The 14,809-nt window shown below is 46.0% G+C and overlaps 1 protein-coding gene across 4 annotated transcripts in view; it reads right to left on the bottom strand.

The window, feature by feature from the left end:
* The window catches only part of LOC149360285 (cytochrome P450 3A14-like), an 80,397-nt gene extending 67,542 nt beyond the window's left edge, over window positions 1-12,855 (bottom strand). The window contains exon 1 of one of the 4 annotated variants that reach the window (XM_089572248.1): window positions 12,075-12,855. In XM_089572248.1, coding sequence (XP_089428374.1) covers window positions 12,075-12,133 — 59 coding nt within the window. In that variant the 5' untranslated portion in view covers window positions 12,134-12,855. The remainder of the gene's footprint in view (window positions 1-12,074) is intronic. The other 3 variants (XM_089572249.1, XM_089572246.1, XM_089572247.1) reach the window with 3 other exon arrangements.
* Between the last annotated feature and the right edge of the window lie 1,954 nt (window positions 12,856-14,809).

The following is a 14,809-nucleotide window of genomic DNA, read 5'->3' as shown; positions in this document are numbered from 1 at the left end:
GAGCAGATGCGTCAGCAAGCCATCCATTACGCTTAGCAACGAGGAGTACACTTTTCTAGAAAGTTTTCTGTAGGCTCTTCGTCTTGTTTTGTTGTGCACGCTCTTTCCTTTGGCATTGGTTGCAATTTTTGACGATTTTTTGACGATGTGCGGTTTTTGCGCGGTTTTTTGTTCTCGTTTTTTACACCTTTGACGCTGACCTTGGTCTGAGCTCCGCATTCATCCTTTTTCATGTTTCTTGTTGGTCATCGGTTATCATTCATATGGCTGCTGGTTGTTCGTTTAAAATTTTTTCTCGTTTTTATACCTTTGACGCCGACTTTGGTCTCAGCTTCGCGTCCATCTTTTTTCTGGTTGGTCATCGGTTACAATTCATGTGGCTGCTGGTTTTTCGTTTCCAATTTTAAGGTTCGCACTCTTCATCCATTTCAACCTTTTTTTACCTTTGACACTGCTTTGGTCTTAACGCTTCATTCTTCACCTTTTTTTTTCCACGTTTCTTGTTGGTCATCTCGTATCGCTCATGAGTGTGTATCGTTTTTGGTGTTTAAGAGTTGCTTGGCCATGACCGTTTTAGTGTTGTTTGCTATACTTTTGTTTGGTTTATTTTTAGCCATGATAGTATTTTACGTGGTTGCTATCGCGCTTCATGTGTTAGATATCTTACAGTGATCTTTTCTACTGCCGTGCGTGATTAAACGGATGTTAGGGCGTGTTGGCCTAAATAAAGGCGGGTTTGGTGCGAAATAAAATTCAGTTGTAAGTTGGCGCTGGTCCTGTCGTGTTTGTCTCTTTTGTCCACGTCTTTTGCGCCATTTTCCTGTTGAAAGTTTCCTGAACGGCCAATTAGCAGGAACACAGGGTATAATTTGTGATCATGCTGGAGCTCCAACTATCGGCCTAACGGACATTGCTTTTTATCTCGTGGGACTTTCTTCGGAAAATAAACTATCAGTTAATTTATGCCGATAATAGCACTTGACCACTTGACTGACGACAGCCCCAGAAGGACAATTTAATGGATACGGGCGGCCCTGTGATTGAAGGCGAAGAATCTTAAGATTTAGGAAGACTGACAATCTCGTGTGCCTCGTAAGGATCAGTAAATTAGCATGTACTGAAGGCTCACTAAACACGTAGTCTTGTATGCTTTTGTCAGGCAAACAAGACTGTATTAGCGAGCTTTAAAGTAAGTGCTATGATACCGATTATTTTCGCATCAGCAACCGTCATCGATAGTGTGTTAACCTTGCATGCCAAGTTCCCTGAAATGCCTGCTTCGGTCCAAAAGTGCCCCCTCTTTTGGCCGGCAATTAACCTTGCATGCCGAGGTCCCTAGCACGCTCGCATGGCTCCAAAAGTCCCCGTTTCTTTCGCCTAAAAAAATACAAGTCAGTGGAACGTACTTATATTAGTAGTATTGTGCTCATTCCTGCAGTGCGACGTTGGAAAGTACTCACGCAGTCAATAGGAATGGCTTCGTAGGCAGTGTCACTGAATCTCGCCTAGCTGCCATACAGTCGTTTCACCCTTATTACGTCAGGAAGGCTTCATAGGTTCGCGTAGCAAGGAAGTTTAATTTTTCAATCAACTCAAGAGCATTTTCACAAAGAAAAAACTACTTATCAATCTTTAAAGAGAGCAGTGCTGTCATCTAAGCGACGCAGGTGTCACAAAATTCGGCGCATTTTAGAAACAAACAAAGAAAAACCGCCGCGCGCACGGCGTCTCGCCGGCGCGAGCCCAACGGGAGAGAGGGAAAGCCCCGCCGAGCGCGTGCCTCTCTCTCCACTGCCACGGCGTGCGCCGAAGGAATGAGTCATCCACGCCGATCTCTCTCGAACATGCGAGTTGTTTCTACTGTTAACGGGGGGAAGAAGGGGAAGCCTTGCGTGCGCTAAGACATGTTCCCCTCCTCTGCACTCGGACGTCGGCTACGCCGCCACGACGGTGGTGGTGAAAACTTTTAATTACTGAAATAGAGTTTGGGAGCCACAGAGTGGCCCCGCTACATGGTCGGCGTCCCTAGTCCGGGACACCGCATGACAATGCCCCGTCTCTAGCCCGTTTCACCAGAGCCCTTTGGGACTCAAGCGAGGAGCAGTTGAGAAGGGCAGTCTCCCATGCCTCTCTGGAAGGGGTAGGGGAAGGGGGGAGGTGGGGATTTTGAGTACATGCCCACACCATGTGGAAGATATCACAGGCACGGCCGCTCAATGGGAGCGCACTGCCGTGTCACAGGTCTCCCCACAGTGTGGGCATCGCCCATCCGTGTTAGGATCGTAATGCTTTAAGATTGCAGGACAGAGTAGAGTACCTGTCTGCAGGCGCCTTAAAGTTCGCTCCTCCGTCTTACTCAGCCCCTTTGCAGGGACCGGGAAAAGGCGGTGGATGTCGCTATAATGCGTTATAATTTCCTTGAATCGCAGCAGCGGCTGGTTAGTCTCCGAGCCAGAAGAGCTGGGATGAGGAGCCCGGTGAGTAAGCGCTCGGGCAGCCGCGTCAGCGGCCTCATTACCTCGTACGCCCTGGTGGCCAGGAGCCCAAATGATTCTTTTGGGTGTTGGATCAGTGGCAGTCCGTCTTAGAATACAAGCAGCTAAGGGGGAGATCTCCCCTGCCAAGTAATGATCACATGCTTTTCGGGAGTCCGTAATGATGATTCTCGAATTGGCGTGGGCGGCAGCAAGCGCTATCGCTACTTCCTCGGCTCGCATTGAATTCGGGGCTCGAAAAGAGAGTCCATCAACGTGCATTTCCTGGTGAACGACAGCGGCCGTGTAAAATCCCGTGGGCGATGGGCCTGCTACGTCTACATAATATACACCAGGTCGGGAGCCGTGTTGTCTCTCAAGAGCCCGAGCCCGAGCTTGTCGCCTGTTTACGTGCATGTCGGTGTCCATGTTACGGGGGAGCGGGGAGACCCAGAGCATATGGCGCCGGCGCCACGCTAGAACACGCTGGAACCTTCGCGAAACGACTCCTGACTCTGACCAATGGGGACGCGGCCGGCGAGAGAAAGAAAGGGAAACTACACTGGAGATGCTGCGTGTATGTGCGCGCCTACTTTGGCGCGTAGAACAAACAGACGTGAGAGCGAGCCTATAAAAGAAGGACGCTGACAGCTATGAGTCAGCCCGGACCGCCGTTTAAGCTTCATCGAAGCGCGCCCGTCCGACTCCCGGGAAAACACCACTCGGCCAGCATCGGACCAACGAGGCAACGTTCGCCAGTCTGCGGGACGGCATCGTCGTGGAACTCTGCATGGTCGTCGGACTGCCGCAGTGCCCGGTGAACAAATTGTGTTTTGTTTGTTTACCTCTCTCTCTTGTGTTAGTGCACTTTAGGTGCAATATTGCCTGTGTATTGTATTCTCTCTCGAGTTTAACTTTGCACGCGTTGCATTCTTTTGTTAATCACTTGGTATGTGTTTGCACTAGTGATTGTGTAATCCTCTGTATCGTCTCTTTGTTGCATAAACTTTGTTTTGTTTTGTAAACCTTTGGCTCCGACCCATTCTCTGGCTTGCGACCAGCGAAAGCTGGGCACCGAACGCCCAAAAACCTCTTGTCACTTGGTAGCTGGTCTCCGCTGAGTTTGCCACGCTGAGTCGAGGGCATCTCCTTCGAGACCGAGACCGCTACCCCCACACGCTCTAAGGGTGTCTGGGAGCTTCCCACTAAAAGTGCGCGAAGTCTGGGTGACAGCAGGCATGACTGAAAAGGGTCAGGATATACGGCCTTCGCGCTTTTAGCGTGAACCAGCGAACTTGTTATGAAATGGAAAGAATGGCCGGAACGCTTTCTTTTTTTCGCGCAGAACTGCTTAAGGCATATGGAAGAAACAAGTTTAGCATCGGTTTGCTGCAGATGGTGTTGCTTGAAAATTCCGAGTATCTGCGACACTAGTGAGTAGGTGATAAACTTATTTCCCAAGTTCTATGCATGCATTATCTAGACTAAACAACCTGAGGAGATTCAAAGGTGGCTGCAGAATTTACATATAGCCCGTCTGTTTTAACATTCATCCCAGATAATTAATTCTGTTAAAAAACTGTTAGTGCTAACAACCACCGTGTGCCACTGAAGAAGAAGGTTTCGAAGAGCTAAGGTATTGCGGATTAGTTCATTTGTTTGAAGAGTGGTTATGTACGACAATTAAACGAAGTCTATTGGGCCGCCAAAATGCCCTGCTATAGTTTTGTGAATATCTTCATTATTTGCTTCGATAGTCCTCTCGCATGATGCAAATTTTTAACACGGGGCGCCGGCAAGCTAAAGGGTGCTGTGATTTTCACTACTAGCATAGGCCGTTAAGAATAACATATAAAAAGAAGAATCCAGTCACTAAAGCAAGTGAAACAGCAGAGAAAGAGACAGGTAAGTTTTAGGTGCTGCCTTATATGCACAAGCTCTCACGCAAGTTGAAGAGAGTGGTGGTGAAATTTGAAGTTGATGTCGAGTTTTCTGCTTCTCTCAAGATTTGAAGACTTCAGAAACTTGAGAAGCAGGCCAAGGCAGGGCTAAGAATCCACCATGCGGAACAAACAAGAAGCTGCTCGTTTCCTGTACTTACACAGGAGGGACACGAATCCGTGTTAACATTACGCCTGGAGAGAATTCCTCGTCGCGTCGCACGCAAATTGAGCAGTGCAAGAATAAAACGCATTTGTTGAAGTTTCCCATTATTTGTTATTTCATAAATTACGTCACCTAAGTACTGAATAAACTCTTCAGATGAACTGGGTGCTTTCTTTTTAATCGTCTACAATTTGCCTCTGCTAACGGTTACAACTCATCAATTCGTTATTGTACTCCCTGATGTTCCAAAGCGTTCTCTTCTCGGACCAGTATTGTTCCCAATTTATATCAGTTATCTTCCCTATGTGTCATCCCACATACGTTCTTTCGCCGATGACTGCGTTACTTTTCGCGAGGTTAAAAGCGATAATGATATTAACACCCTGCAGCGCGACTTTACGGCTAAAATTAATTTCTGCAATCAATTCTTAACTGAACTTACTTCAACAAATGCAATCTTACGCGTGTATCCCGTACCCCTAGCCTGCCTCTCTTATTCTATCTGAAGGATATGACACTTTAAACCGTCGAATCTCATAAATAGCTAGGCATTCACATTACATTTAACAAAACTTAGAGGCTTCACCTAAATTACATAGTCAATAAAGCTAACAAAACGTTCGGTTATCTGCAACGCAATTTTTCTCACGCATCATCTTCATTGAAATCAGTTCTTTATACAACCTTAATAAGTCCAAAGATAGAATACTAAACAGCAGTCTGGGATCCTGCCATGAATACCTAATTACTTGAATTACATGAATACCTAATTACAAAATAACTTCGTTGGATTTCTAACTGTAACCAGGAAGCAAGTATAACGCAAATTAAAGCTTATATCAGACTTCAGTCATTGGCTTCACAGCAGAAGATTGGCTGTGGTTTAGCTATGGTTAAACCTGAAGTTACGCAATAGCTACAGCTGGCCGAGTGGAACTCGCTGAGTCGAATTGCAAAGTCAGTCTTTCCTCGCTGCGTTTCGCTGGGCGTTCCTTCATCTTCGTCGCGGGGTGTCGAGTCACAGTAACTGTGTAATTTCCTTTCCTCAAATTTATTTTCTTCATTACGGCCCCTGTTTCTCTTTCTTCTTTCGCTCCCACATCCTCCCTTCCTCTACAAACGGATGACGGGTGTCCACCGAGATATGCGAGACAGTTACTGCGTAAGTTTCTTTCCTCAAATACAATTTTCATTTTCTTCATTACGGCCCCTCTTTCTCTTCCTTCTTTCACTCCACTTCCTCCCTTCCTCTACAAACGGATGACGGGTGTCCACCGAGATATGCGAGACAGTTACTGCGTAATTTCCTTTCCTCAAGTACAATTTTCATTTTCTTCATTACGGCCCCTCTTCCTTCTTTCACTCCCACTTCCTCCCTTCCTGTACGGTGCTTTTCGGGGGTCCACAAAGATGACAGAGAATTACTTCTTCATTAATTAGCGAACTACAGACCATCACTACGCTTAGGCCATAGGCTTAGCTGTGGTTAAGCGATGTAATGCTACTGACGATTTTTTTGGGTAATCTCTGACGTCAATATGCTACTGACCGAAATATGTGAGACAGTTACTGGGTAATTTTTTTCGGTTTCTTCATTACGGCCCCTCTTTCCGTTTCTTCTTTCACTCCCACTTCCTTCCTCTACAAACGGATGACGGGTTTCCACTGCAGCCACAGGCATACGGCCGAGGTGCGACCACGCTCGACGGGGCGAAGTGGCTGCCGCAGTGGAGCTGTCGCATTAAAAGGGTTGTCAGCTAACCCTATTTCACGTTATGTTGTCATTTCAGCCTACACAGTAGTGTCTTTATGCACCCTATTACAGATCGCGTCGCATTGATCATCCCCACAAAGTTGCTATGCCCATAAGCATGCAGTTTGTTTCTAACACCCGTTTGTTCCCTGTACCTGCAGCGTGTATAGAATGATCTTTCTAATGAAATTGTCTCTATTACTAACATGAAAAACGTTTGTTAGCGAGCGTTGTATAAACTCTGAGAGTATTAATCTGCAGTGATGAATTTATTTTCTTCGCTGAAATTGCATTAGCAGGATTAATTACTTATGCTTCCGTTTGTTAAACTTTGTTTGCTGTACATTTTGCTACCCACTCCCCTCTGGAATGCCTCTACGGATCTGAGGATAAAAATAAACAAATTAAATAAATAAACTATAAAGATTTGTTTCGCTTTCCAAACCGTACACAGCTGTTGGGCCGTGGTAAAGATTAATTAACGAGAAGAATCTTCATAGCATATGAAAGTAGGAAATGCCGTAGTGAACCTGTGTTTATCTCCTACACCAAAAATTTAATTTTTGAAGCATACCTAAGCTCATAAAACAGATTTCCTTCACAATAATTCTATTTTATCTTTCACTGGTTGACTTTGGGTTATGTTATATCACCTTTCTTTTTCTGCAAATTATTTTTCTGCAAATATCTCGGACCATTTTTACGCTACATTACTGTGTGTACGATGCTCGAAATTCACATTTAATGTTTGTTATGCAACTGTAAGACAACTGTAGTACAAAAACCATTTAAGCTCCCTTAGTTAAAAAATTTACGACCACAACTATACTGTCACTTTCTGTCCGCTTGCTTATATAACCTTCGTGCAGATACGGCATCCGTGCACAGCGCATGATTTCTAAAAATTCCTTACAGCATAATTTTGAAAAGTCTGTATATACAGTGAGATCGCTTACGCAAGTCAGACACTCGTAAAATGAGACTGCGGTATGCGCCTGTCCCGTCCTGCCTGTCTTGCAAATTCATCTTTTACCAGTATGCTGTATGAACCAACTGGACTAATAACGCATCTTGCACAACCCTATATTCAATCTCATACCAGTAACATTCTAGTAACATGATGGAAAGTGCAGTGCGCTCATCGGGAGAGTCTACTATACACTGAGATAGATACGTAAAGTGCGGCTTTTATATCGCATCTTTATAAGGCACTTTGCACAGTATAATCAAAGCGCCTACTGTCTGTCTGAGTCAATTGCCTTTTATACGTTACTTTGTTTGCTGTTGCCAAAAGAGCGGAATGTTGCTTTTTCAAGCTGTCGAGAGACACCTCTTACTTCACTTCCCTTGTATCATCATCGGCATGATGGTCAAAATGATCATCATTATTAGTTTTATTACTACTGGCCTCCCATTTCTATTGCGGTGGTGGCAAGTGCCTCCTTAGCCAGTCAATAAAGTGGTTAATTATTTTATTTGTTTTTGTAACTGGACACCACCTTCTTTAAACTTTGAATCCTGTTCAGTTAATTTTTAGATCCCCATCATTAGAGGCTATTTTTCATGCCGTAATCTATATTACATTCGATTTCTGTGGCGTTTGGCACAATTTACGCATTCAGATTTTGTGCCCCAATAATAGTCTTCATTTGCTCGTCCCTGCAGCAGTATCTCTGACATCCAGAGCTACTGGAAGGCTGATATGTCCTTTCGACTTGCCTTCGCTTAGTTTTGCACTCTCCCAGAACATCTGTAATATCTTCAACACTGCTCCCGCATGCTGCGCAAATGTCATCTCCCTGTTCCTAGTTGGTCCTATATTGCCTGATTCTAAGGCAACCTGATCTACCCTCAAATAAGAGTATTCTGCTTCTTGAATTATCATAGAGCATTTCCTTGCGGTTTTCATTCTTACCAGCTTTGTATTTACGAAATGATTCTTTTATCCATTTTCTTGCCAACAACTTGCAGTCTCTGTTTTGTGGGCCTTCTTTTTTATGTTGGGGGACCCTGGGGCGTGCCCTGAATTCCTGTTGAAATAAAGCTTGCTCTCTCCCTATTGCCCTGTTGCCTCTGTAGCCTGTCGCAAGCTTTCTAGTCGTTTTCCTCTATCTTCCGTCCGCGTTTTAATTCTACAAATACGTGAAGACTCCGGCTGCCCACCTCTTCACTTTTCGTAGTCTTTCCTCAAACGATGTACTGCTCTGTGCTTCTCTCGCCTCAAAGGACACCCAACCGATATATGCCTGTACAGCTTCGTTTTTTGTCTTTACCATGGGCCCCTAACGCTAATCTCCCCACCTTTCTTTGGATAATCTCTTTGAACGAGATCTCATTTTAAGCACAGTACCGCCTTCGCAAAACTCACTCCCGGGACCATTGCACCCTGCCACAGTCTTCGTATTATTTCGTAGCTCTTGAATCTCTATGGAGCTCTATGCTTCATCATAGCCGCGCTGCTCTTTCCTTTCGACCTGAGATGCACATCATGGGACTTTAAATATTCTCTTTCTTCGCTGAATCCACAGCCCCCATTATCCGTACCTCTTCACGAGGGCTAACTGACGCCCCTGTATCAATACTGTTGCAGTCCCGTTATGGTTAAATACCACAACGCCCAAACAGTGAGGTCGAATTCAATATTAGCTGCAGCCTTTTTACTGATATCAGAGAGGAGTTGTAGCTCGTTTCGGCTACCTGCAAAGAGTACCACTTCATCTGCGTAAAGTAAACCCGGAAGACATTGGCCTACTGTTTGCCCATGTCGAATGTAGGCTAAATTAAACGCAGCTGTACTGTACTCTAGCTTGCGAGCTTGCGTTCCTTCTTTTCTACATATATCTTGAACAGCACTGGCGACAAGGGGCACCGCTGTCGTGAACGCCGTTCAATGTCCCCCTTCATTTTATTATTTAGCCCTCGCCAGTTTATTTGCACTCTAATATCTCTGAATGCCACCGCTATAAATTTACTACTTCGGCATCTAGCCCCACTTCCGTTAGAAAGTCTCGCAGTACTGTCATGTGCACCTTTCATGTCCAGAAAACCCAACCATAGCGGCTCTTTTGCGTCTTAGTTGTTTCCGTACGCTGTGTTACTACAAACAGATTGACCTCCAAGCGTCTGCCATGCCTGAAACTATTTCGCGCTTCTCCCAGCCTTCCATTTTTCGCCACCCATGTTTGCAGCAATAGCCTGCATAGCAAGCCGGTATATAACCTACTTAATAATGATTGGTCTGTATGAGACAGTAATTGCTTTTTCTGCTTTACATATATAAATTAAACTTAGTCTGCTGCGCAGCGAATCTTCTGGTACCTGCTTACTCTGAAAGCCTTGCTTTATGTTTTTGAGCAGCAATGCCTCTTTAGTTTTCGGCGCCAGCTGAGTAATCAACCTTATCTGAATTGCAGCATGACCGGCTGCTATGTTCTTTGAAATTCTTCATAGCGCTGTCCACCGCTCCATGTCTTTCAAACTTAACTTTTTGTCTGCCATCTTAAGCGTCGCAGTGTCTGTTGGCTTAGAGAGCATGCCTCCATTTTCTGTAAACTTCTCGCTAACTACCCCACCGATGTAGTCCAAAGACGCGCTGCCATTTCAATTGTTGCCTTCCTCGTCCTTTATAAAATCGTGTATGTATTCGGAACTCTTATGTAAAGCTGTATTTACGCAGGGGATCCCGACGCGGATGAATGTGGAAAGGAGGTGCACGACGTCACCGATCCCCAAAACTCCACACCTGCTCTCTGATTAACTATTCACATGGGCAGCGAGGAGCCGCCGAAAGGGGGCCGCCTGGCTTCCGAGGCAGAATGGAAAGGGTGAAAGAGGAAAAAAAGGGGCCAAAACTATACCCCCCTGCGGCGGTATAGGGGTATAGGTATAGTGGTTGTGCTGGTGTCAGGACAGCAGAGCCCTGAAAGACTAAGCAAGGAAAAAAAAATAGAAGTTCGAAATGAAGGGAGATAAGAGAGAAAGGAAATCCAAAGATGGGAAACAAAATAAAAAACAACAGTGGGCAGCATCCTGCGCACGCCAGGGAAAGCGAAGGGCCACCACATCTCCGGTAGAGACGGGGACATAACATTCCGGCCGAACGAATGGTGCCTTCCTCGATCGGATGGCGGCCAACGGAGCAAAACCGTAAGCTGCGTCGCCGCGCGGCCTCTCGAAGACGTGACGTGTGCGCACTTGCCTTAACTTAGAAAGGGACGTCATCGCTCGTGTGTATACCGGTTATTCTTTTGTCTCATCTCCATCATCCAACGAGCACTTTCCGTTTTAATTTTCGTGTGTATGAGTTCGCGGACAACAAAGCTGCGTGGTCGGTACTTGTCCCATTTTCTGTCCACTCCCTTCAGACTATCCCCGGCCCTCTTGGCCGCTCGGTGCACCATCTATGCCTGTTTCGTGAGTTGAGTTGCCTCTTTAATGTACGCATTCCGCCAGCTTCGAGGCATCTTTCTGCTTTTCCAGTAGTTCTTTTCCTCTACGCTTTCCATTTCTTTTTTGATTAAGCCAATTAGTGCGTCATATCCGCAGGCTTTCTTTCCGATTGTGGTACTTCACTCTCAACTCGTTGCACTGTGTCCGACACTTGCTTGCTGCTGATAAACATCTTGTCCTCATCCTCGATTAAGTATGCTTTTCTCTCCATATAGCACCAGCCGACAGTGATCCGTTTATAGTGACGGCCTTAACTTTAGAAACACTGGTCATGTTTTTTTCCATTTTGTTTAACCTTTCTTAAATATCTTCAGCAACAATGCTGTAGTTAAATATTGTCTGTTGTTTTCCCTATTCCCACATTATGTGCGAATAGGGAAAACAGATCCCTGCACTTCCTTTGTCTAATAACTATAATGAAGTCTTGCCTACGATGAATAGTTTCCCTTTGTTGTGCCTTCACTCATCGAGTTGCTCAACGTGCCCATTCATGTTTCTGATCAGGATGACGTGTTTATCATTTTTAATCCGATAGCATTAAGGAGTTCCTGTCGCAGAATATCGGGCGTCGGCGTAGTCGGCGTCTTTGATCATGAGCGAAAAATCCGCGAAAAGTCCTCAGAGGAGCAACCTTGGAGGCAGGTAGCCCACCTATGTCACGTAACCTTACTACGCTATCACAATGTCCCATGGGATTATGAGCAAATTGAGCACCGTGGCGGTTGGTGGTTAAATTAATGATTTCTATTGGAATGTTGCCAGCGAAGAGCAACCTGGGTCACAAAAGCCCAACCGATGGCAGCAAATGCCATCGCACGGCAATGCCACATCGATTAAACGCTGAGCCACTGCGCTGGTAGTAGTGTGAGTATTCGCCACGATCTAGGAATGCTAAGCAGACGATGATCAGTTCGGCGTATATGGGCATTAACCCACTAAAGCTATCGCGTCATAACCTTAAGACGGAGCTTAAATGTCCCCTTCAATTTTAAAACTCTTCCTATCTTAAAGAGTTAACAGAAGAGTTAACGGTTAATTGTCATATTTACACTCTCTACCCGTCCACAAATAAACTGCTCCTATCTATGTGCTTTATCTTGTCACTGTGCAATGGGTCCACAAATGTTCTTCGCATGTTTCTTTGATGCACCGCCAATTTGTACTTTGTCGAATAAGTACGCCGAATCCTTGCCCTTTATTGGCGCTTCTTTACGGTTTCATCCTTCGCAGATGTAGTCTTCTATTATACGGGGCCTGCAATAGTGCCCGATATCACTGATTGAATGGCTTACGTGAAAAGCGCCGCTGTCAGCACCACGACGAGGAGGATCAGTAGGGCCGCCACGGACATAACCTGGCTGCTGGTGGGCGCACCGTTCGCTGCTGGCCGGAATGATGTAGGGAGCGGAACGCGGCTAACTTAATAACCGGCAGCTGCACTTCGAATGACGTCCGTGCGCGCGTAAACTGACGAGCGCGTCGAGCGACCTGCAGGTGTCGGCCCCTTCGCCGTGAGTCGCGTTTTCGTCGCGACACAAACTCTGGCTTTAGCAGCGCGGCCTTGGGGGAGAAGGACAATGATGCTATGCCGTATGCGTCACCGACGCTCACAAGATGACCTTGTTTGACAGGCATAAAGATTTTCCGCATGTCTACGCATTTATGGGGCGTACGCACTTTTGATAGGCAGAAAGTGTTGAATTGAGCACACCATAGCCGAGATAAGAACTGGCTCGCTGTGGTTGTTATTGTCTTCCAATCTGCACGTTTTCGTCGCGACACGAACTCTGGCTTTAGCAGCGCGGCCTTGGGGGATATCATTGGCTCAAATATCTGCTCAAGTCATAGCAGCGCAGATCTGCATCAGCGACTTACTACGCCGCTGCAAACAGCATTTAATGGCCGAGACAATAGAACAATCCTAGCTCAACTATTTCTTTTTGTTCTTTGTCAATGGCTGGGCTTTGTCACCCCTGTGTTATCACTCGGTCATCAGGTCGGCGCCGTGCTTTGCGCACGTGGAATCAAGTCGATTGAAAAGATTAGTCTCTTCATAGCAGCCCAGGTCTTTTTAGAAAGCGCCATTCGAATTTATTAGAGGAATGAGGGTTGGTTTAATTAGCAGTCGCATATTTCCAAAACTACTGAACGTAAAAAGCGCGGGGGGGGGGGGGGGGGGGCTTTGCATTTTTCATAAGTCCGCCATATTGGTTGACCCAATGGTTTCTACTATTATTTTCCATTCTTGTGCGCAGCGCCGAATGGCTGCCCTCAGCGATAGTGCTAAAAACGCGGTGCCTGGGGTGGTGGGGGGGGGGGGAGAGAGGATGATGGGTGAAAGGAATCCTTATCAGAAAAAAAATTGCGATTTTGGGTAGTCAGGCCAAATTCGAATTAGGTGCGCTAACACTTCTGTTTTCTTTTCGGTTCCGGTTCCAGGACCGGTTTCGATGGTCAAGCAAGGTCCTGACAAAGATCGGCAAGTTCGGTGAGTGAGCTCCATAGTCCCAGCGCACTAAAACAGGACGAGACACTTAGGCTCCGTTTTAAGGCCATTAGGCGATAAAGTTAATGGTTTAGTGCCCATGTATGCGGAATTGGTGATCCTGTACTTAACATTAATAATTCGCTAGGAGTCCTCCTACCATTCCGGGTACCATTCCGGGTACCATTCCTGGTACCATTCCTGGTACCATTCCTGGTGCCATTCCTCCTACCATTCCTCCTACCTTTCCAGTGGTGCGTCGTTTTAGCGACGCACCACTGGACTCCGATAGCATCTGCAGCCACCGATAGGACTTGTTAAACTCAGGTTGCTTTTCCCTAGCAACCTGCGTCACAGACAGACAGTGGCAAAGTAAGTGGGTGGGGCTCTGAGTGCTGGAGCAATAAAACGTGCACATCATGACGGAATATGCATTTGCATATACAGAGAATGTTTCATGCAAATTTAACCAGGGATATAAAGAAAGCAGCGCATAGGAGCTGGGAGAAACCAACGACATGTTGTGTCGCGTCACCTGGCGCTCCGCAGACTACTTTTTGGTTTGGTTTATGGGGTTTAACGTCCCAAAGCGACTAAGGCTATGACAGACGCCGTAGTGGAGGCCTCCGGAAATTTCGACCACCTGCGGTTCTTTAACGTGCACTGACATCGCACAGTACACGGGCCTCTAGAATTTCTCCTCCAAAGAAATTCGAGCCGCTGCGGCCGGTATCGAAACCGCGTCTTTCGGGATAGCAGCCGAGCACCATAACCGCTGAGCCACCGCAGCGGCAGACTACTTTTTAGGTCCCCCTTTAGGTAATTACATAAAATTTTGATCCAAAATTTTTAATTTTGACTTCATGGTGATGTTTCTTTTGTTAAGTTGTAGAGGCTATTAAGAAATAACGGATTAATTTTTTTTTTTGCAAGTGTAGCAACGTATCTCCTACGCGGTAATTTTGCGAGTTATTCAAAGAAAGCTCCCTAGACACGCAATTAAAACCACGTGACTGCGCTCATGGGTAATGTTATTCGAATGCTCCCGAGTGTGTTTTGAACAAACAAAACGTGCGGCCTGAACGTGCCCAACTGAGCTGCAGCTGCTCATTTTAACGGGCTGCACAATTACACAAAATAAAGAACATGGAGGCTACCTTCAACTACACGACTTCACGGCTTTTTCTTCCTTTTTTTGTTTTGTCTGTCCAAAACCTCATTTCAAGCTCTGTCTCAATTGGCTGTCAGTGGCCCGCCTATCATTCATCACAGACCACGGTACGCGTTTGCTGTGTTGCGAACGAATGTGATTACGCAGATTTCCAGACTACGCAGAAAACGACGTCGGCCGCTCATTTGCAGTCGGTGAGCGCGCGCGTTTTTTTTTCGTTCAGAACATGTTTCGTACCGCTCAAATACGGCACCGTAAGATCGCGATCACGCGGTGCTTTCATATTTCAAGGTCTTTCTTTAAATGCTGGCAAAAATGTTTGGTTTGGTTTGGTTTGGTTTATGGGGTTTAACGTCCCAAAGCGACTGTGG

Source organism: Amblyomma mixtum, chromosome 2 (genome assembly GCF_055824585.1).
Source record: "Amblyomma mixtum isolate Tamu chromosome 2, ASM5582458v1, whole genome shotgun sequence".
Taxonomy (NCBI): Eukaryota; Metazoa; Arthropoda; class Arachnida; order Ixodida; family Ixodidae; genus Amblyomma; species Amblyomma mixtum.
This window is presented reverse-complemented; position numbering and strand designations above follow the sequence as displayed.